General features: G+C 38.5%; 1 protein-coding gene across 7 annotated transcripts in view; it reads right to left on the bottom strand.

The window, feature by feature from the left end:
• Positions 1–24,463, bottom strand: part of Srrm234 (Serine-arginine repetitive matrix 2/3/4) — a 661,659-nt gene that overhangs the window by 142,841 nt on the left and 494,355 nt on the right. For all 7 annotated transcript variants that reach the window (XM_090374230.1, XM_090374228.1, XM_090374229.1 and 4 more), the window contains one exon: positions 14,695–14,934. In XM_090374230.1, the coding sequence (XP_090230356.1) occupies positions 14,695–14,934 (240 nt within the window). The remainder of the gene's footprint in view (positions 1–14,694; positions 14,935–24,463) is intronic.

Below are 24,463 nucleotides of genomic sequence, written 5' to 3' on the forward strand. Positions count from 1 at the left end.
GTAGCCAGGTGGGCAGGAGCAGCAGTGCGTAGCACACACTTCTTGATTAGATCAGGGGTTCGAGCCTCTGCCCACCAAATATGGAGGATGTGGAAAGGTCAGAGAATGACCATCGCATATCCCCGAAGCAATATGGCCTTAGATGCTAATGCTCCTAAAAACCAAATAACAAACAACATATTTATGCATATTATGCATAAATATAAATATACAGATTTGTTTGTAACATATACATATGGTGTAAATATTAAATAATAATAAAAAATATACTACATGTACACCCCCCGAAGCTTACATTCTCACCCCCAGTGCATGTACCCCTGAACGTACCCCCCCGGTGCAAACGCTGTGGATTCAACATAGACTACAAGAAAGCTGTCACAAGTGACTTCTTTTAAAAATCTATGCTGCATCTGAGCATAGATTTAGTAGTAGATACTAGGGATGAAAGTAGATACTAGGGATGAAAGTTGGGAGTTTCTATGACCCTGAGACCAAGGTGGAATCATTTGAATGGCACACAAAAACATCCTCATCGTTCACGGAGTCTCATGCAACAAGATCCAATGTGTTAAAGTCACGGTGACAGGTTTTTTTTTTTTTTTTGACCATGAGGGTATAATTAACCATGAATTTGTGACTATGGGGAGAAGCATTATTACTGCTTACCACATTCGGATTTTAACATGGTTGCGTGTGAGCGTGAGGTGAAGGCAATCTCAAAAATGGAAGGACATCTTGGTTCCTACACCATGATAATGCAACCAGTCACAAGCTGATGGTAGTTCAGCAGTTCTTGGCTGTGACAAAAAGCAGTCATGCAGTAGCTTCTCTACTCTCCCAACCTCGCACTGACTTCTGGCTGTTCTCTAAACTGAAAATAGGGCATCATGTTCATTGTTTCGCTAGTGTGGATGATATTAAAGAAAATCAAAGATGTCTGAGAGAATGTCTGCAACACCTTGAGGGTACTGCAGACATTCTCTCAGATAAGCCAAGCTGTACTTGCAACCCGGGAGTCTAAAACACTGAAGAAACTGATATTTGGGCAATACTCATGTAATACTAATTTTGGCAAAATCCGGCATTCTCTGCTAGCACCTTCACGATGGTGGGACTGGTAGTAACCCTGTGCATATAACCAATGTGCAAGTTTTTTTTTTTTTTTTTTTATGAAAATCCCTAACACGAGAGATATTAGAACATATAGTACTTAGTAAGGTGCACGGGTTGGAGGTTGAGAAGACAAAAGATGATATTTGTTGACATTAGACTTGAACTTCTGTAGACTGTATTTTTCAGAAAATTCATATGAAGGAAGGCTGTTCCAGAAAACGGCAGTTGAATGAATAAACGAGGAAGATGAAAAGTTGGTTCAGTGAGTTTTAAGATGGACAGTAAATGGATGTTGGTTGGTGGTGGCATGTGTTCGGACTATTTTGAAAGAGAGACAGGAATTATACATGCCAATTTAGAAAAACAGTGCCCATGGAAGTATCTGTAGAAAAGGCATGCAGCAGAAACAGTACGTCTGTGTGTGTGTGTGTGAGAGAGAGAGAGAGAGAGAGAGAGAGAGAGAGAGAGAGAGAGAGAGAGAGAGAGAGAGAGAGAGAGAGGAGACATTAATTAACCTAACTGCCCTCTTCTGAATGGAATTTAGAAGCCTGAGAGAGGTTTTGGTGGCACAGCCCCAGATTTGGGAACAATACTCCACTCCACGGTAGGGCAGATTTGCGATTTGTACAGAGTGAACAGCTGTTTGTAAGAAAAGTAACGGCGAGAGCAAAAGAAAAAACCAAGTTTTTTAGATGCAGAGGAAACAATATTTGTAATGTGCTTCTGCCAAGAGAGATTAGAAGCCTGGGTAATCCCCAAAGGAGAGATATCATATTGCCTAGAAATCGGAGTGTCACCAAGATAAGCATAGGAGTAGAAGAATCCTTTTTGCAAGATATAAGACTGAACTGAGTTTTAGAAGCATTGAAATCAACTAAATTGTCTTTTCCCCACTGGAGATTGGCATTTAAGGAATTTGCAGTGGATATTCGAGAAGTTGAAGTTGATTGAGCATGGCAAGGTTTCTCAAAGTGGAATGCAATGTGCTATCATCAGCAAAACTATGGATAGGATTTCTGGTCAATGGAAGAAGGTCATTAATATACAAGAGGAAAAGAACTGAACCTTGGGAGGGGGACACCAGTATTAGGGGAGTAGTTAGAAGACAGAGAGCTATCTACCATCTTCCTCTGTGAGTGGTCAGGGCGAAAACTGGATAATCAATTACAAAAAACAGTTGGCAAACCATAAGATGGAAGCGTGTTTTGACTTTTATGCCAAACACAATTGAAAGCCTGTGAGATGTCAAGAGCAAGTGTGTGTTTCACCAAACTTTGCCATAGAATTTGTCCATAAGATCGTTGATCAGATGGAAGGTTTCTAGATAGTTTAAGAGTGTTGGTGGTTAATTGATTTCTCCAATGATAATTGGATGGGAGGGATTTGTCACCATTTTTAGGAACTGGCTGGATATGAGCAAATTTCCAAGCAGAAGGAGACACCTTTGGAATAAGAAAGTGAAAAAAGTCGGCAAAGAACAGGAGTAAGTTCAGGAGCACAGGTTTAGAGAACAATTGGAGAAATACCATCAGGACCTGGAGCTTTCACAGTATCAAGGTTCGTCAAAATCCTTCTGACATCCTTTTGACGGAAGACCACAGGAGGCATTGAATGGAGCGTGTTGGGATTGGTGGGAGGTGTTTTACCAAAGTCATTAATACATGAGTTGGAAGAAAAATGAGATGCTAGCAGGTCAGCTTTATCCTTGGCTGAAGTGCCAATAGAACCATCTGGTTTTGACAGAGGTGGGAACAGAAATGGGCAAAAGCTGCGGCCAATAGCTTTGGCAAGAGACCAGAATGCTCGGCTACCATTAGGTCAAGAAGCGAGTTTTCTACTCTTAGCCTGTTCTCAATCTAGTTTGGACTGATTAATAACGACTTTACAATTGTTGTGGGCTCTCGTGTAGATAGAAAATTAAGCCAATTGTTCTTCTATTCCTACAAGAACAATTTCACCGACACGATCTGAGATCAGGAGTTTTGAAACAGTAATCCATCCAAGAAAAAAGAAATCTTGCAGATCATCCCATTTTGCATTCTTGTAATACCAAACAACACGAGGTTGGGAATAGCCATGAGATAAAGGCTCCATTGGAGAAGAGACAATTGCGAAGTTGTGATCTGAGGTGCCTAAAGGACCACTCACTTTGACTGTGTACATCGAAGGATTGTTTGCGAAAAAAAGATAAAGCGTGTTGGCTGTATAGTTAGGATTGTCTGGTATTCTGGTAGGTAAAGGAACAATCTGTGTGAAGTCATTAGTAATTGCGAAAGTATCAGCATTTTGACCAGCTGGGTCTGTGTGACTAGAAAATGTACCAAGGTGTTATAGCTTCCTCTAAACTTTATTATCTAAGAAGATCTTTTTTACAATTGATAGAAGCTACTGATGGAATAGGCAGTCTCTCAATTAGAGATTATTGGCAGAATTATAACATTCTTGTTGCTGTAAAAAATATTGAATTTGCATGGGGTTAAGTTAAGAACTCAACAATAAATGCAGTGTGGAAAAAGCTGTGGCCACAAAGATAAAGAACAATTATCAGGATGATATTTTTTCGTAATATGAAGAAGCATATAACAAAAATGATAAAAAAATATGCACACAAAAATTTTACCACGAAGAGATTAGCTGAGTTTTTAAGACTTTTAAATTTAGCCAAGAAGCACTGGATATGGATCTTAATTTGGAGAGGAGTTTAAATTTTTGCAGAACTTTATCATTAGTTTTAGTTCTTTATGAAGAAATTTATAGAGAAAAACAGCGTGCTTCTAAGCAAGCAATTTTAACTAATTTTTTTCAAAAAAGTGCCAAATGCTGTCATAAGTTCATTACAGGAAAACAGCGACAAAGAAGCAATGAATTTAAATTAAAAATCTAGAGGTAAGTATTAGCAAGATTAATTTTATGGAAATGTTTCTAATTTTTTTCTCTTTTTCTTACCAAATGAAGACAATTTTTTTCAACTTAATTTTTTTTTGCACTTTTTTTTTTTTTTTTTTTTTTTTTTTTTTTGTTGTTTAACAGGTATGGAACACATTATGTTATATAAATTACGTTTCACATTGAAGGGATTTCGACTGCGTGGTGTTTTCCCGGAATGTAACCTTGGCACAAAATATAGTAAAAGATGGAAAGTAAATCAGAAAAAAGTGGGAATGAATAAATTTTCGAACAATTAATTCATTAATACATAGATATTAAGGAATGACTACTTACATGATGCGCACATATGAGTACACTTTTAAGAATTATTTCGTAAAATATTTTGTTATTTTTTTTGTTGTCCACTGGATATTCATCATTCATAAAAATGTTCTCATTTGTTTAAACACTCAAATATATTTTCTGGCTCATTTTCTTCACACTGAAAGCCTTGACACAAAGTTTCAAATCTGCCAACATTTCATGTTTCAAAGGTTTAATATTGTGCTCATTTTCATCCAACTTGTCATCAATATTGTTAATAGTTCTTTGAATACTCTCCAAAATGTTGGAGTCACTCAGATATTCAGCTACTATTATCATTATCGACTCCTAAAAATTTGTTAAGAATAATTTCTCCACTGATCAAACTTCTTGCTTGGAGTTCTTCCCAAAATTGCTCAATGTCTTGTAGTATTTCATTCCTCTTGATGCTGTTAATTGGCGTGTTAGCAAAACCTACTTTCGTTAAAAAAATTATTAATTGTTGTTTCTGTCGCATCTTGACTACACTTTTTCCAACTCCGATATACACATCTGCAAATGTATAACAGAATCTATAGGTTGGTTGATTTCTATTCTCAGTATAATTTTTTTTCAGTATGTACGTGCCATTGGTAGTACATTTTCAAATTTTTGATAATGCCTTTGTCCATTGGCTGCAGTTCACACAAGGTATTTGGAGGGAAGAAAACAAGCTTCACACTTCTAAGTTTTGAAATTACCAAGTGAAGGTAGGCAGGGCAGTTGTTAACAATCAACATGATTTTTCTGTTTTCTTTCTTCATCTTTCTATTGAAATTTATAATCCAATGTTCAAAAATTTCACTTGACATCCATACTTTTTTTGTTGTAGTTTTAGTCCAACTGTAATGACTTTATTCCTTTGAAACATTGGGGTTGTTTACTTTGCCTATTACCAAAAGCTTCAGTTTTTTATTACTAGCCATATTTGCACCAACCAAGACTAATTTTTTTGATTACTATTTTTACCACCTAAACATTTATTACCTTTATAAGTCAGTGTCTTGTTCGGCAAATATTTAAAAAATAGATCTCTTTCATCAACAGTGAATGTCTTTGGGCTCGTAGTCCTCCATAATTTTTTTTCAAATCTGTTTTGTTCCAATGGGGTGTGTCTTCTTCGATTACAACCCCATGTTCACCAGAAGTAACTTTCTTGAGTAAGTCATGGCACTTTTTAAATTTGTCCAGCCAACCAGAACTGGCTTGGAATGTTTTATGCCCTAGAAAAGATGCATACTCCATAGCCTTTTCTTTTATTAATGGCCCCGATATCGGCATGTTTTGGTCTCAAATCAACTTCACCCACTTGAAAACAACTTTATCTTCATCTTCACACAGGCATAATTTCGTAAGCTTCTGCTCGGGTCCCATTTCCTCAAACAGTTTTGTGAATCGAAACACAGCTTTTCAGAATGGTTGAAATATCCCTATTTGATAGGGATATCAAATTTTAAAGTAATTTCTTTTTTTTTAATGCCCCGATCTACACTATTAAGCACTTCTAGCTTTTCCACTACATTCAAGGACATCGTAAGGTTACTTGCACAGCAGCTAAAACGAAGCTGATTTAGGTATCACTTGTACATGCCATGTAAACAGACAGATGAAATTTACTGAAAGTGTGGATGACTCATTTCTGGAAACAACAGATAAATTTCTGGGATAAAGGAAAATCACTCTCTCCTAATTCTCTAATAGGATGCTTACAGTAGAAAACAGTTTGATCAGAGCCAATGGTGGTGGACACATAGATAGTAGTTGACGAGCACAACTTCTCAGTACAGCTGAGGTGTTTCTATAGGTTTGACAGGCTCCACTAAATTGTGGAATGTTTTAGCTCTAAAAGCTAAAGGGATTAATGCTTAACCCTTTTAGTTCTTAATTCGTGCTTTCTATAGCATCGGCTTTATTTGCCTGAAGGTCAGAGGTGCAAACAAATTGTTACAATGGATTTTGGAAAAAACTGATTTCCGAATTGAAGTGATGGAGGCATGGATACATTTTTCAATTGTGTACTGTATCAGAATCACAGCTTTATTGCTCAAAGAAGTAAATCTGTCAACAATTAAATACGTGTTGTAAAAATGTATGGGCAGAGTCATTTCGTTCAGGAAATATGGTTGAGCTGACAGAAAAAGCTGATGGAATCTGTGCGATAGCAGAAGTCACTAAGTCGGTAAGAGGGAAAGGTTTTGATGATATGACACTGAAGTCCTTGTGGGTAGCACAGTTGGTAGAATTGCTGTCATCCCCAACATTGGGTGGAAAAGATCTAAGTTTGAATCCTATTGATGACGGGAGGAATTTTTACGAGTCTTTGTCTCAAAGTGGCTGAGTTAGTCGGTCTCAGGAAGGATAGCATGGTTTTTTCTCCTGGAAACTCGGGTTTTTTTTCATCGAGTAAAATAGAAAATTTTGACCTCAAACACATGCAATTTGAATAGCTTTAGTCGCCAATGCTCCTAAAACAAACAAACAAAAAAAAAAGTATGACTACTGAAGAATTTCAAGAATTACTGGTAGAAAAAGAGGCTGGCGGAGCGGATTTGGTCGAAATGGCATTGGAGGAAAAAATCAATTCAGAGGATGATAACACAGCTGAAAATTCTGAACTTCCAAATTTTACACTAAAAAGTAAACAGAAAGGTATGAAGTTAGCTGAGCAATTAGAATCTATTTTTTGAATTCATATTCTTTGACTGAAAGCAGCCCAAGTTCAAAAGGGAGCTTCAAAAATGCTTAGTTCAATACAATGAAATTACAAAGATCTATCAAGCAAACACAAACAAACCCAGATTAATGATTTTTTAAAGAGAGCAGAAGATACCTACCATGATTTCAGGAAATGTAGAATGGTGTATTTTTGTCAGTTTTCTTAACAAGATGGTGTATTTTTGTTAGCTTTTGGAACATAACCCATCTTTTTATACTGATTCTTAGTCCCATATAACACAGTTTCGCACTACCCGAGATTTTATAGGAACCTAACTACTGTGTCATACGAGGATTACCTGTACATACAGGCGGGCCTTGATTAACGCGATTAATTCGTCCCGCGAGTGCATCGCGCAAAACGGAAACGCGTTAATCGAATATCATAACCAATAGGAAAAATTATAATTGGTACTTGACCTTCTGGAATGTCCATAAAGAATTTTAAATAACTTTTTGAACTGCATCTTTGAAGCAAGTAAAATAATTTGCGCGGGGTAAAAGATGCTTCCAAACTGCTCTCATATTGCTGGCTGTCACTTCTTCCCATGCTGCATGAATGTTTTCAATGGCCAATCGCATGTTATATTTTTTCCAAAATTCTGGTACAGAAATTGCATTATCTCCTGTTATAGCTTCAAGTGCATGTGCAAAGGTTCTGCGGAGATAGTAAGCCTTGAAAGTTGCAATCGTCCCCTGGTCCATGGGTTGCAATAACGAAGTCGTATTGGCCGGTAAAAAAACAACTTTCACATTTTCATTTAAGTCACCAAGTGCAGAAGGATGTCCAGGTGCATTATCTAAAAGCAACAGAGCTTTAAAAGTAAGATTATTTTTCTTGCAATAGGCTTCAACTGTTGGACAGAAATAAGACGTAAACCAGTCTTCAAATAGGGCTTTGGTCATCCATGCTTTTTTATTTGAACGAAAAATGACTGGAAGAGTGCGATGGCTGTATCCTTTTAAAGCCCTAGGATTTTGTGCACGGTACACAAGCATGGGTTTCAATTTAAAATCACCTTCAGCGTTACCTCCTAATAAAAGTGTTAGTCGATCTTTTGAGACTTTATACCCAGGTTGTGATGCTTCATTTGCAGCCAAATAAGTTTTAGTTGGCATCCGTTTCCAAAATACGCCCGTTTCGTCTACATTAAATATTTGCCGATCGTCGTATTCAGCATCCTGAATGATTTTTTGCAATTCTGCAGGAAATTTGGCTGCAGCATCTTCATCAGCACTAGCAGCTTCCCCTGTTACTTTAACATTATGCAGTCGTGCTCGATTTTTGAAATGTCCAAACCACCCTGAACTAGCAACAAACATTTCAGTCTCCCCTTGATATTTTGTTTCTTTGAGCTTAGTAAAAAGGTTAATAGCTTTGCTCTGAATATTGTCCTTAGATAATGGAATTCTTTTTTGATTGCAATCTTCTATCCAAATTGATAAAAGACTTTCCATTTCAATCATTATTAGAGTTCTGTTTCTGGTATTTTGTAAGACAAAAGAAGATGACGAAACTTTACCTTTCTCTTTATATTCGTTCTTACGGCTCAAGATAGTTCGTACGGTAGACTCACTGTATCCTAGATCTCTTACGATTTTCATATGGTTCATGTTTTTTAATAACTTCAAGTTTATCAGCTAAAGTAATAACTTTTCGTTTTTTTTTTATTACAATCACGTTGTTTTTCACTCTTTCTTTTATCCATAATTAACAGGGGTAGAAAATTAGAATTTTTAAATACGTCTGCACGTGACTTTATTAGGTGGAGACAAACAAGTAACACGTCTACTTAGTTGATGGAACACACTGAGGCGGGAAGCGGACAAACGCTTGTTTATTGGCAATCAGACATTTAGTGCGCGATTCGAATCTTTTTCAACTATCAGAAATAAAAGATCGCGTTAACTGGAAATTTGAATCGCGTAAAGTAAAAAGTGGTATCATTTTTTCCAATCGCGGTAACTGAAAACCGTGTTAATCAAACTCGCGCTAAGCGAGGCCTGCCTGTAGTTCCTAACAGATAATTTGTATTCCAGTATTAGAAATATGCAAACCCTTCATAAGAAAGTGTCCCGGCAGACTGGGTTCTTGGCATATCCACATGCAGATGCATTCCAGAATGCAGCCTGCACTGAAAAATATTTAGTGCATAGCACATCAGAAGAGAGGGGAAAAAAAAAAAAAAAAAACCTTTCACACGTTACCTGTCAATCCACCCCCTCCAATAGTTTGCCTAGTTCTTCCTTGAATTTATTCAAACTACCCACGTCCACAACAACAGATGGAAGTTTGTTCCAACAATTAACCAATTGCTGGCTGAAGGCAAACTTCCCCATCTATCCTGTAACCATCCTTCCTCAATTTGAATTTATGTCCCCTCATATCCTCCTCTTCAATTTGAATTTATGTCCCTTTTGAGCAAGAGAAAGAATGCCATCAGCATGGAATTTGCTCAAGCTATTCAAAGACTTAAACACTTCAATCAGTCCCTTCATTTTTTTTTTTTTTTTTTTTGTTTTTATGAAACTTAAAAAGAATGTTCAAAAAAGTACCACAATTCATTAAGAAAAGTTGAAATATGGGAATGTTTAAGTAGCATTTGAAGAAACCCAAAATATTATAAATAAAATGAATAGAAAGTTCGGCAACTGTTTTTGCTACACTTTGCAGCAACCACTGCCCAGTTAAGGAACAGCTGCATTATCAGTACTTTCTGGTGGTAATGGGAAGAGAAATACATGACGAAGGAAGATTGTGTAGAGTTATTTTCCTTTTTGGCTTATGCAGCAAAAGCCTATCTTGGATTAGTATTAGCAGTGGCAAATCATGGAAGGAAGCATGCTTTTCAGTACAGGCATACCTCGAATAACGAATAGGATGCGTTCCACGAAATTACTTCGTTAAGCGAAACTTCGTTTTCAGAGGTAAAAATACTATGGCCAGAATAGGGATACGTTCCTACGTAAAGAAAATGAAAAGCTTTTTTTTTCGAACAAAGAAAAGTTTTATTAAATAAACAGTCAACTTACATACAAAGTGAAATCACATTTTAAAATATGAGTCTAAAGTTGATTGCTTATGCTTTTTTTCTCTTTCATTTAACAATTGCCTATATGGAGTTATTGCATTTAACACTGATCGCTTAACAATAAAACTTCTTCCTAAATCAGGATCATTTTCACTAAAAAAATTTAAAACGTTCTCAATGTCATTTAAGCCTTTTTAAACCTTTGGTTGTTAACACTTTTTCAGCAGGAACTTCTTTAACTTCGTCTTCATTATCTTTGTCTTCATTGCTAACAAGGTTTTCTAAATCTTCCACTGAAAAACCATCATCTTCTGCATTCAATAAATTTCTAACATCCTCTTCATCGACATTTTCGAAACCTATTGATTGAGCCATCTGGATAACTTCATTTCTAATTTCTTGGATGTTATTTTCTTCTTCTAGTACAACTTCTGGCCATATTTTGCGCCAAACTCCATTTAAGCATTTCTTAGTGACTTCTTTCCAAGAACTATCAATGTTTTCAATTGCGTTTTTAATGCTGTAGTTTTTCTAAAAAGTTTTAACTGTCATTTCCTCTTTATCCTCTAGTTCAGTTAAACTGCTTAATGTTCGACGCAGATAATAAGCTTTAAATGATGCTATTACTCCCTGATCCAATGGTTGAATTAGGGAAGTTGTGTTTGCTGGAAGAAACACAACTTTGACAGGAATGCATGTGTCCAACGTGTTAAGATCAGTAGGATGTCCCGGAGCATTGTCTAACAACAAAAGAGCTTTTTCTTCAAAGTTGTTTTTTTGACAATACCGTTTTACTTCAGGACAAAAGTGGTTAACAAACCAATCAGTAAATAACTCCTTGGTAACCCACGCTTTTCTATTTGCTTTCCATATTACAGGTAAATTCATTTTTATGTTACCTTTTAACGCCCTCGGATTTTCTGAATGGTAAACTAATAACAATTTTAATTTATAATCGCCAGAGGCATTTGATCCAAAGAGTAACGTTAAATGGTCTTTGGCTGCTTTGAACCCAGCAGCTGATTTTTCTTCAATAGAAATGAAGCTTTTTGTTGGTAGCCGTTTCCAGAACAAACCGCTTTCGTCAACATTGAACACCAAATTTGGTGGAAATTTTTGATGTTCAATTATTTCCTTTAGTTTTTCTGGAAACTTCTCCTGTTAATTTTACACTATGAATCCTGGCCCGTTTTTTAAATCTCTCGAACCAACCACGAGAAGCCCCAAAGGTTTCCGTAATTTCTTCAGTTTGTTTAGATTTCAGGTGATTAAACTGGAATATTTTTTATGTTAAATGGTGCTTGAAATTGCGGACTTCGTTATATCGAAGCTTCGTTATCAGAGGTAACGTTAACCGAGGTATGCCTGTATAAGCAGAAAAAAAAAAAAAAAAAAAAAAGTCAAATTCTGCCTTAGTATTCAAGCTACCAATTTTCACAATGCCAGATGGAAGTTTCTTCCACTAATCAATTATTCTTAGGATTTAAGCAATTTTAGCATATCTATCAAACAATAGGCATTAAATGCTTCTTGCAATGTCGGACAGATCCACATCCTTCTTAAAATTAGGCTTCCAGACATATATACAGCACTCAAGATGTGGCCTAACCATCGCTTTATGCAATGGAATAATCACCATCGTATCCCTGCTGGCAAAATCCAGTGAATCAATGATAGAACCTCATAAGCTGTGCTAGTAGCCTGTTTTTACTGCAGAGAAAACTTCATGTTGGCCTGTACAACTAGCCCATGGTTAATTGTACAGGCTGAGCATTGAGTGTGGTACCACTCAATTGGATGGTACCACACTCAAAGTTAAATCTCAATGCTCAACCAACCTATATTGCTACTTCTCAACCCATCTGCTTACTTTTTCTAGGTCTCAATGCAGCTGCAGTAGCATATTTTGATTCCAGCCTTTAACAACCCTTTCAACCTATCATCTGCAAACTTAGTAAATGATACACTCCTTCATCAATATTGTTAATATGAGGGGTGATAATTTAATTTGCAGATTGGTGCAAGATCTTGTCTCCTGTCATCTGAATCTTCTGTGGATTTCTCCTTCTTGAAATACTCTCCCTTGAACTTTACACACTTTTGCTACTGTCGTACCCAGGCATTAAATGCTTCTTGCAAGCCATTTTTCAAAAGACTGCGAAGTGCTTCCTCTGCGAGCATCGTTGTCGAACACGAAACGCTTACCTTTCAGAGCTTTCTTCAGATGTGGAAACAGGAAGAAATCACATGGGCTAAGTCTGATGAATAAGGGGGAAGTGGCAGAACCTTGGCACCTATGGCAGTGATCACTGGCTGCACAATATTAGCAGTATGGGCCTGGCATTGTCTTAATGGAAAAACCACTTCACACTGGAAAGTTCTTGATGTTTCTGATGAATGGCACAGCAAAGTTTGACTCAGAACCAACTAGTATGTTTCCTTATTCATAGTTGTTTCATGAGGTACAAAATGTGTAACAAGAATGTCTTTTATGTCAAAAAACACAAACGATTTGTTTCTCAGCAGAATGAGAAGCTCGAAATTTTGCCAAAAAATAATCGAGCATTTCTTTGCACAAGTCTACTCTTTGCTGTTTTTGTTCTGGAATCAAATTGTGTGGAATTCAGTGGGCACAGATTTGCGACATTTTCAGGTGTTCTTTCACAATATTCTAAGCACTACCGTGAAATGGACATTCTAACAGCTAATTCAAGAACTGCAATTTGCCTGTCTTCATCCAAAATTTCCTGGGCTTTTGCAATTTTCTCAGGAGGAAGGCTGACCAGGTCTTGGGTCATCTGCAACAGACTCACGGCCTTCAGTGAATTGCTTTTGCCATTTAAATAAGGCCATCCTACCAAGACACTCAATACCATATGCTTCATTCATCTCTTTAACTGTTTCCGATGTATTTAAGCCCAGTCTGACACAATAACAAATCACATACCACTGTTCAATCTGTACGTCCAACATGATACTTGCTTCAAAACAATCATCAGTGACACGTGGCTAAAAAAAAATTCTCTACGCACCACTAGCTCGACAAGAGCAGACATAGTAGCGATTAAGGAGAGTGTCTCTAACGGCAGTTATGGAAAGTTCGTGCAGTAATATAAAATCTTGCACCAGTCCGCAAATTAAATGGTCACTCCCTCATAAATACTGAAAACAGCACTAAACCCCGAGAGACTCCATTAATAATACTAGTGAAGGAAGAGCAGCATCCATTTATAATTATTCTCTCTCTCTCTCTCTCTCTCTCTCTCTCTCTCTCTCTCTTGCCACTCAATAATCCCTTTATCCATAGTAGTAACTTTCCACAATACTACACTTCTTCAACTTGTATAGCAAGCTTTTGTATGGACCACTGTAAACAGTTTTACTGCAATTTAAGCATAAGATGTCGAAATGATTTTTTTTTTTTTTTATCTAATTCCTTTGGTGCTGTATTATAGAAGCTAATCAGAACAGTCAGACAATGTTGTTGTTGTTGTTATTTGGTTTTTAGGAGCATTAGCAACTAAGGCCATATTGCTCCGGGGATATGCGGTGGTCATTCCCTGACAGTCAGACAATCTTCCCTTAACAAATGCATGCTGTGATTTCTGTATAAATGCATTTCGGTCAATATGAATTTGCAATACTTCTTTAACCAGTGACTCCAACATTTTCCCTGTAAATTCAAGCTTACAGGGCTGCAATTACTTCACCCTATAATCTATCCCTTTGAGGATCAGAGAGTGAAGTGAGTAATTATAGGAGAGATTTGCACATCTCTTATCTATAGAGACCTTTCCTGAACCCAAGGATGTGCTTGTAATTTATGAGAGCATCTTTTATTATAATTGGATAGATTATATTAAGGCACCTGAAACTGATCCCATTAGCTTCAAGTGCCTTATTTACATTTAGCTCAAATATAATTTCTCTTCCACTTTCTTTTCAGTTATCACAAAATCCTTTTAGCTCCCAGTTATAACCTGACATACTTTGGGTATTCCATAAAAACTTTTTCACCATAGCATAACTATAAAGGTTATGCTACGCTGATAAACTAAAAAATTCAGTTTATCAGCAACCCAAACAGGATTACCAACAGTTTTGCCCCTTATATCTAGTGGGCTAATGTGATTCCTCTCTTTCAGTTTATTGTTAACATAAGCAAAGAATTCTTTGCTACTTTTCTTCACATTCCTATCCAATGACTTCTCATTATCTGCATTAGACCACCTGAAATTTTTTCTGACTTGATAGCATACTAATTTGTACTCACACTTTCCCTGATAATTTATAATCATTCCCTGCATTTTTATTCCTTAATCTTAGTGTCACCAGTTTATCATACATCAATTTAGGTCTAAACCTTGAACAATATCCCCTAGTTGGTATAAAAAGCTCAGAAGCTTTTATGATTACTTTGCTGAATGCTTCCCATTTAGAATTTGCAGTTTCTCTTCCCGTTACCCTTGACACTGATTATATCTCTAAGTGAATCCCACGTCAATATATTATGATCACTTCCATTGTTTGGCCTTTACTAATACTAAGAGAAAATAATAATACTAAGGCCAAAAATTAAATTAACTAATATACAACTTACTTCTCAGTTTCTGGTGGAGAACCAGTGACTTCCAGGTAGTCTGAACACTGCCTTCCTGTACATGAAGTGGGAGAATAACTTAGTGATCGAGATCTTGGATATTCTTCTGCCTTTCTTTCATGTGGGATTGTCATATCTTTATTTGTTTTAACAGCATCCTTACTGTGGTCTGCAGACAACTGGTCTGTTTCCAAACTTACTTCAGGCAACTGATTCAAGTATAGTGAATGTACATGATCTCTATAAATAAATAAATAAAAAAGTACATAAAAAGGAAAAGAAGAACACTTCACAAAGAAATAAAAAATATTAGCCCTCTGAGTTGATTCACAAATGATTGATGTCTAGTGAGACTAGAGTAGAAACCCCCCCCCCCAAATATCTGGGTTGTATCTGATATGCCACTACGATTATTCACTAGAACTATTTCTCATCTGTTCTCTAAATACAGCAGAAAAACTGATTTTTAACTAATAAACAAAGCATTTCCTAGTTTATGCTGGTGTACAAATACTACACTACAAATACGACTACCTTTTAGGTAGTCGGCAATTTAGGTTGCAATGCAGTAAAAATTATATGTTAAATGTTTTTGTTGTTATTATTTAATGTACTATTTGTACTAATGCACTACAGCGTATTAGTATCTAAGGCCATACATGATGTGTGCATTTAAACGTATAATTCATGGATTGATTTTAATGTTGTGTAGGTTGAAAAATCTGAAATAACTTGGTGGCAGGCATAGCCCCCCTCCACCTGTTATTGTTATTACTGTTTATCGGCACAAGGGTTACTAAGGCCATTATGGCACCTATTTGTAAATTGTCAGTAAGGCAAAATGATCCCTGGTGGTCAGCTGTATGACGGCTGGGTTATTTTGTGCTGTGTGTTTTAAATTTTATAGTGGTTCAAATTGGAATTACTGGATTTATTCGTGTGTCCCGGCAGTGCTGGATTAAAGAACAGGCTAGTAGGGTCCTTCTTGCCCCCCCCCGGGCAAATTTTACAAATCATGAAAAAAAAAATAAAAAAAAAAAAATATATATATATATATATATATATATATATATATATATATATAGAGAGAGAGAGAGAGAGAGAGAGAGAGAGAGAGAGAGAACATCTTTATTGCAACTAGATTAATACATACATAGATTTAAGTAAAGTTGCAATTGTCCCATCACGGCCAACGGCCAGGGGCTCACATCAGAATAGAAAATAGTAATGCTCACATCAGGATATATAATGGATAATGCACATTCTAAATTTAAAAATGTAACATGTAAATGTCATTACACTTCCTCACATTAGACAGTATTAACTATATTTACAAGTGACATCGTACAGTTATATTTACAATAAAATATCTTATTTACAATTTTATTTTCAATAAAATATATAATATATATGAATGGCACTTCTCTGTAAAACGAATTCTGTCGTGGCACAGGATAGCTTGGCAGCTGGTGTGGAGGATGCACGAACTTGTTCTCATTAGATTCTGGGATTGGAGCGAGCTGCTAACACTTCTTTCCTGTAGGTTTTATCGCTACAAAACTTCTGGAGGTCAGCGTCGAGGTGCTGTACTTCAGGTAGCATTTGGTTTGGGAGGAAGCAGTCTGAGATATGAAGCCTCCGATTCCTCGATCAGAGCATTGGGGTTGACCGAAGTTCTGGCTTGGGTATTCGCCAGTAACACGAATCCCAAATGGACGGTGTGGAGATCTGCCCGTGATCATTTTCACTGTAGCTATCAGTCGTTGTATTTCAATGATGTCAGGCAGTCGCTGCATCCCCAGTGAGGTAGCTAAGGCTGTAGTTCTGTCCTGCGGTGGGAGACAAGCTTTCCAGTTAGCCCATTTAAGTAGCCAGAATTCTGCTGCGAGGATTGGTTTCTTCGTTGTAGTAGCTGCTGATGCCCACACTTCAGCAGCATAGAGGAGTGGAGAATAAACTACTGTTCTGATATATTTCTTAATTACACGAGGCTCCTTAACATAAATTAGTTGTTGTTTAGCTAGCCATTGGAGAGAGGCTGCTCTGGAAGTGAGCTTGTCTACATGAGCATGAAACCGGAGTTTTGGGTCAAATACTATTCCCAAATCCACATGTGTAGGAGTGGCAGATATTACAGTTCCGTCGAGTGTTGGGGCTATTATTGTAGGGGTTGGTCTGAGAGAGTACACCATTAGTTTTGTTTTTTGAGGGTTGATTGAGAGTCCATACTGTTTGAGGTAAGAGGCAACGTCGATGAGACTATCATTAATGCTTGCTGTAGCTTCAAGGTGATTGTTGGAAGCAATAGGCATTAGAATTTTTATATCATCCAGTTAGGTGATGATTTTCTCATTGTTACGGACAAGAGGCGCATGATGGCTGTAAATAATAAGCCAGATAGGACTCCTCCTTGCGGAACACCAGCAGAAATTGCCTTCTTGTGAGATTGTGCATAGGCATCGACTTGTAGTACCCTATCATAGAGGTGTGATGCTATGAACCAGAGGATATTACCTTGGATTAGATAGTGGTCTTCCAGTAAGCGGAGGAGCGCCGACACGTTGATGGTGTCAAAAGCAGCTTCAATATCCAGGTACGTGATTGCGAGTTCCTCTTGCTGTTCAAAGGCGGACAATATATTACATGTGGTTGCAAGGAGGTTCATCACTGTGGATCGGTTTCGGATTGCGTAGTGGACCTGTGGCGGCCTATCTCCAAGAATCTGATTCATTAAGGTGGGCAGCATAGATTTTTCCAGGATTTTCAGGAGGGTTGAGGAGTTAGATATCGGCCGAAAGTGCCTGGGTAGAGTGGGGTTTCGAACTTTTGGATGTGGTCTAACGAGGTAGCTGTTCCAGGCTTTAGGAAAATTTCTTGTTGTTAGAATTCCGTTGATATCCTTAATAAAGGGGGTGCTGAAAAATCTTTCTGCTCAGGGTGAGAAAATACCTTGTTCCGGCACTGCGTCCCAGGATCCCCAGGTGACTGTGAGCATCCTGATGCTTTATTTTGGCAAACTTCTAAGGTTTTGTGGTGTTTTGCTCAGTTTTAAAATTTTGCTTTCTGACATTGTTTTCAACGATTAGTATGGAGATGCCATATGGGTTTGGCAGTTGTTTTGTATAGTAGTTCCCCCACAGCTATATTTGATGTTAAACTTCGCAAGTTAGTTGCAACTATGAACAGTGAACTTAGATTGATGGGTGCTTTCACTTCATATTTTTTTTTTTTTTATGAAAACCCCAAACATGAAAGGTATCATAACCTATAGTACTTAGTACTGTGCATGGGTTGAAGGAGAAGTATGGGGGGGAGGGGGATGCCGTAAACTTTGCTCTAGAGACTAAACATGGGTTTCACCACTCCAAGCCTCCAATATAATTTTTAATATGCTACATGTTGTACCTTGGGATATTCTTGGCATTTTTGTGTTAGTGTTAATAATTAAAGTTGATTAGTGTTAGCCATTAACACTAATGGTTAACACTTCTTCCAGGAGTGGGAAGAACAAAGGGCTTTGTTCTCAGCGTTTGATCACATGACCTAGTCCTGATCGGCTGACAAGAACATACTGAAAGAAGCCCTTGGTACTGAAGTCTAATACAGTAATTGAGAAATACTGATAATTTGCATATGATGATGTTGCTATTAATTACAAATTTAGTTGATATCTCCATTGTGTTTAGCATCCCTGATAATCACAAGGGAATTTAGTCCCAGCTTCCTAGGACCATCCTTTGGATTAGGTGATTTTTGCAATTACACGACCTTGGGTTTTAGCCCAAAATTGCTTGACGCTTTTCTTGCTAACAAATCATCCTACAACCTTGAGACAACCACCACTAGGAGTCCTTTGAAACTCGCTAATCCAAATTCTACCAGAAATGACCGAAGAAGAGGTTGCCGTGCTTGACAAGCACCAATTGGAGATAACTGGTGGACTGGATAATCCCAGGCCAGGGCCGGCCCGTAAAAAGAAACATAAAAAGATGAGTTCCCAAACTGGAGCGGGAAACCTACAGTCAAAGTGAACCTAAAAACCAACAGAGCAACCCCAACCAATCATTGGGGCTTGAGGAGAGTAATTTGGGACATGACTTTACCCCTGCCCTGGACCTACCCTCCTGAGGGCCCAGTACTGCAGCAGATCCTGACCCTGTGAACCAAACTTGAAAACTTAATGAGGGAAACCTCAAGCAGAATTACAATTGCCCTCTGAGTAAATATTGTGTCCTTATGGACTAAACTTGAGATTATATTCCTGCAAACACACTTGGAAGCAGAAACCAATGCTGCTAAACTGGAGGCTTTCCTCCATGATAGGGAAAAATCAAATACCGCAGCGTGCCCTATCGTATGCCAATATGCTGAGGAATCCTCCTAAGAGCAACCCAGAACGAGGCACCTCCCATCAAAAGGGAAACTCTTTCTACAGAAACTGCTTCTCCCCAGACCCAGCCTCATGGAAGATCTTGAAATGACACTGATCAAGATAATTAGAAAAATGCGCAACATTGGTGTCATAACTGAGAAGGAAGCTAAGGACACAACAAAAATCCTAAGCAATTCTAGGATCCCCACTGTGGGACTCTGAGCTGAACTGGCCAAAAGAAAGGGGCCTTCCATCGTAATCTATGACGTAGAAAAGGAACTGACTCCTGAAATGATTAAAACTGAAATGTACCAGCAGAACCTGCAAAACTTCCTTCCAGAAGATGATCCAGGCAGTCATATTACCCCAAAGTATCAAACCAAATCGAGTTCAGGTAACGCTGCAAACTGGGTAATAGAATTCTCTTCTAAAGCATGGCAAATCATCCACCTCCTGACCAGAGTTTACATAAACTGGGGCAGCTACAGATTCAGGGAACATGTGACTGTGCCCAAATGTTTCAAATGCTGTTGTTTTGGCCACACGACACATACCTTCACACAGGCCGAACCAATGTGCGGTCACTGCACACAAAAAGGACACTTAACTTGTGCCCCAAAAAGACATCAGATTCAATTTATGCTAACGTCAAGGCCCTAAAACTACCCCACAAACACGCTATTTGAGATAGTAAGTGCCCCACTTACATGAAAACAAAGCACACACATCAACTTAGAAATGATTATGGGGACTCAAATTAAATATTATAACAATAGAGTGAAATTTTTACAGCTCAATGCCAGAGGGACTGTGCCCTGCTCCAATTACAGGAATCCTACACACATACCAAAAAGGTGAAGGCTACTCTCTGACATATAAAATTGCTCAAGTCAGTGGGGATACCCCTTGGGCGGCTATTGTGGTCTATAACCCTGACCACACAATAACAAAAATCTGTGCAAGACCTGGGCTGTCTGTGCCCAAATAACTAGCGCTCTAGGTGACTTTTACGCCATTTCGATGTATTGTAGACTGGGAGAGGATATCCTCCCAGCAATTAGATATCTGCAACTCATCCTTATGGAACTCCGAAAATCTTAATTGCGGGAGATGTAAACTGTACGTTCCCTGTTTGGCACAGCAATACTCTGCAATGGTGAATCCAAAAATGGACAATGCCTGGAAGAATTCCTTTTCAACAGCCCATTCACTGTTCTCAATAGACTTCACAACCTTCCAATCTTTTCAAGCACTCTTTGGAAGCAATGGTGGATGTCACCATTGCCACAAGCTCTTTCTCAGGATACATCTCTGACTGGGTCATTCTGGACTGCTGGACTACATCAGACCATCATGTTCAAGATGCAACGCTCCGTTACCCGAAACCCCATCGCTACATAGGCACTCCATTGATAAAGCAGATTGGAACAGGTTTAAACAGACTTTGACTACTCAAAAAGTCAACTGCAAACTAGAACCCTGCTGGAACAGAACCCAGATCAACTTCAGAGAGCCCTGACTAGAATCATTGTCAAAGCCTCCGATGCCTCAATCAAAAGGGAAAACCCATCCCCAGGCATGATCCTCCTGGTACTTCCTGTAACTTGGTGCTGCCAAGACCCAGGCTTAAGCGGATGACCTGGTCCTCATGCTTAGTGCTGACTCTAGAGACCATCTGGAAATTTCCGCCAATCGCACCCTTTTGACTCTCTAAGAATGGGCACGGTGCAACCAACTTCAAATTTCACCAACCAAAATGCAATCGATCCTCCTGAAGGGCACCCTCAACGACAATAGACAACCACAGATAAAGATCCAGAATACCACCGTGAAGTTTGTCACATAACTTAAATATCTAGGAATTATCCTCAACAAGAACTTTCCTTCTTGCTGCACCTTAATTATATCCAGACAAAGATAAAAAACTACACAGCCCTTGTTAGGAGAATTATACGCCGTGATTGGGGCCTGAGGAAGTGGACCATCTCTATCTTCTACAAGGCCATCTTTATCCTAGCCATCATATACGCTGCCAGGTATGGTACAAGAAAGCCACCAGTGGTCAATATATGTAAGCTGGAAACCATTCATCGCTTAGTTTTGATCACCATCATCCATGTCTGCTGTATGGTAAGTATGCATGCATGCATGCCCTCCAGTTCATTGAGGGCATATTGCCCCTTGACCTGAAGGTGGTTCGGTGCAGTGTACTTTATCACCTCGCCAAGGGAAGATCAATGATCTTCCGAGGACATACCACTGACCTCCTTAATAATCATGGTGTGGAAAAAAGGAGACTATCAACATACCTGCAGCAGGTGTGGCAGTCCCGATAGTCCAACTCAACCAAAGGCTCAATAACCAGGAAATTTCTTCCCAATATAGAGAGAGTTTATCCCAACTCACCAAACTGGTTTTCTCCAGGCCTTTATATCACATTTTACTCGTGGGGCACGGCTCCTTCCAAGGAGAGCTCACAGCCCTTGGAATATCTGAGGACCCTCTCTGTTGCTGTGGTGATCTAGAAACCTGGGAACACCAGTGTTCGAGTACCCACACTATGAGGCTCTCCACTGCATCCTGTTGACAAAAATCTATTACTCGCCAAAAGATCAAAAGCACCAACCCCTGGACAGTGCACAGGAATAATATGAAACATTCAGCAAATTTACCAGTGACCTCTTTAAAAGACACTGGACTCTGCCACAACCATAATCTCAACCTCTGAGGGCGATATCAAACCCCAGCCACATGGAATTGGAACGACAGAGAAACTTTGCTACTGTCAGAGCCGTTTCCAAATCCCCCTGAATAACAACAACACAATTCGGACAGGACCCAACCCACAGTGCTCCCCCTGAGTAGGGCACCTAGTCTAATTAATTTACCTAAATGGACCACACCACCGAAATGTCCAGTATGAGCCAAACACAGATATGTTTGGCTCATACTGGACCGGATTTCAATACAACAGATATAATCACAATTTGCGCGAATCCTGAGCAACAACAACTCAATTTGGACAGGACCCAACCCACGGTGCTCAAATAGGGCACCTAGTCTAATTATCCACAGAGCCGACCATCCCACTGAGAGTGACACTCATATCGGACTGGACTTTAATACACCAGATTTGACCAATGAATCAGCACCGAATCCCTCCTGTGTAACAACATCTCGACTTGGATAAAACCCAACCCATGGTGCTCACCAACAAGGACACCTAGTCTAATTAATCTACCAGAATGGACTTCAATACATTGGACTTGACCACCGAACTAAGCCAAGCTCATGCCTGCTCAAATCCTCAGGAGAGTACTACTGGACCTGACATCACCTAGACCAAAGAAAGAGGACAGCACCGGATATAACAAACACTTTCAGGTTCCTGTTTAAGAAGGATACTAACTGGACAAAGTTCTACAAGGATGGGACCAGACTCTGTACTGGATTCCCCCCATCAGACTAGACTAGCAAATGACATCTCTTGTCATATGGCAACTTCAGCTATGCACTCTCACATGGCTCTTTTCATTCCCAATTCCCTTCCCTTACTTTCACCTAATGGAGTTACCTCCATTGACCACTGGGGATGCCTTTCCTTTCTTCCCCATACTTCTATCTATCCTGCCAACTCTTGACTATCCATCCCCTATACTCTACCTACACATTTTTCCCCACTAGGTCCTTGCCACTGAAAGCTCAGGCAATTAAGTGGCAGGACCTGCCAAAGATTTGGAACTACCTCCCAGAGGTTAGTGTGGGCAATGTGGGGACCAATCTGGGGCCCTGCAGCAAAAAGACAGATGTACAACATAACCCAACACTACACTTCACAAAACAACAAAACTCTGGCTTTTACAAAGTATTGTATCACCACACACACAGTAAACAGCACAGATGCGGGAAACTACTGGAGGCGTCCCACATCCAAACACTGCCACAATGTCAGTAAGGCAAGTCAGTTCACGTAACAAGTTCTATTAGCTTAGAATTTGTTGTATTACTAGAACTGTTTTAAATAATTGAAAAACTCATTAAGGTTTTTATCATTTCCTAATATATATTTTAGCATCAAGGGCTACCTACAAGTTTAACAGAGATTGCATAGTTGCTGCTGTAGCACTACCATAATAATTGCAGCCAACAAGTATGTGTTTTATTGTAAGTTGAGTACTACAATGTATGCACTGGCAACAGCAGCATTCACTCATCTACATACTGTAGATGAATGAAATGAGTATGGATGATGCATGCCCTAACTAAAAATTAATTCTTCCAAAACAAGATTGCCATGTTTGTGGTGTCTGCTTGAGCTGAAACAATTAGTGGTTTATGCATGTCAAATTTGAAGCCATGTAGCTCTTAAAGTTCTTTGTATTATAATTTTATAATCAGTGTATGGTATAAAGAGTTGAGATATGTTTGACATAACATTTGGCAGCTTTTTCTGTTAGTTCATTCTCTGTAAATTCCAGGATAAAATATTTGATTTTTTGTTCTAAAATTCTGTATGTGGGATCGTATTTTTTCATCATAAGGTGAATTGAGGAAGAATTCCTTTTCAGAGCAGCTACTACACTCAGGGAGTTAGTATATATTACAGTCTATGAAATAGAAAAGTTCTTAACATGTTCTAAAGCTATTTTATTGGCATATAAATTTGTTCAGCAGAATAAATACCACATTCTAAAGGTATTTAGAATGTGGTTGTTGTTGTTGTTGAAGTAGAATTTATTGGCACAAGGGCTGCTATGGCCAAAATGCACCTATAACTTAAAATTGTTGGTCAATATATGAAAGGAATTGTTCTAGAAGTGACTGTATAGGTTTATTATTTTTAGATATTTAAACAGCTCTGATAGATTGGCATCATCTCCAAGTATATGAGCTAGTTGCAAGAGTTTTTGTGAGTTGATTAAAGATCTGAAACATTAAATTCTAGCTGAATCATAGTGTGCACATTCAATAATAATATGTTTTACTGTAAGAATGGAACTGCAATGCGAGCAGAGAGGAGGCTCTTCGCCTAGCAGTAAAAAAAGATGTGTTAGGTGCGTATGGCCAATTCGCACCTAACACATCGGGAACTAGATCTCCATAGCTGTGGGTTTTGTTTTATTTCAAGAAGTTTGTTTGATATCTGATTATGCCACTTTTCAGACCACACCTCTGTACATATCCTCCGTATGATTGGCTTGTAATCAGAAAAAGGAACTGGGATGGGATCGAAGCAAGCAGGGTGTTTTGCTGCTTCGTCTGCACACTCGTTTCCTGGAATTCCAACGTGACTGGGTATCCAGCAGAATGTGACAGTCAGCTTATTTTTATTGAGCTGACATAACTGTGATCTGATTTGTGTGGTCTTTTTGGAAATTTTGTGGTCTTTCCTGTAGG

Source organism: Mastigoproctus giganteus, chromosome 5 (assembly GCF_048544385.1).
Source record: "Mastigoproctus giganteus isolate SK-2022 chromosome 5, ASM4854438v1, whole genome shotgun sequence".
In the NCBI taxonomy this organism is placed as follows: Eukaryota; Metazoa; Arthropoda; class Arachnida; order Uropygi; family Thelyphonidae; genus Mastigoproctus; species Mastigoproctus giganteus.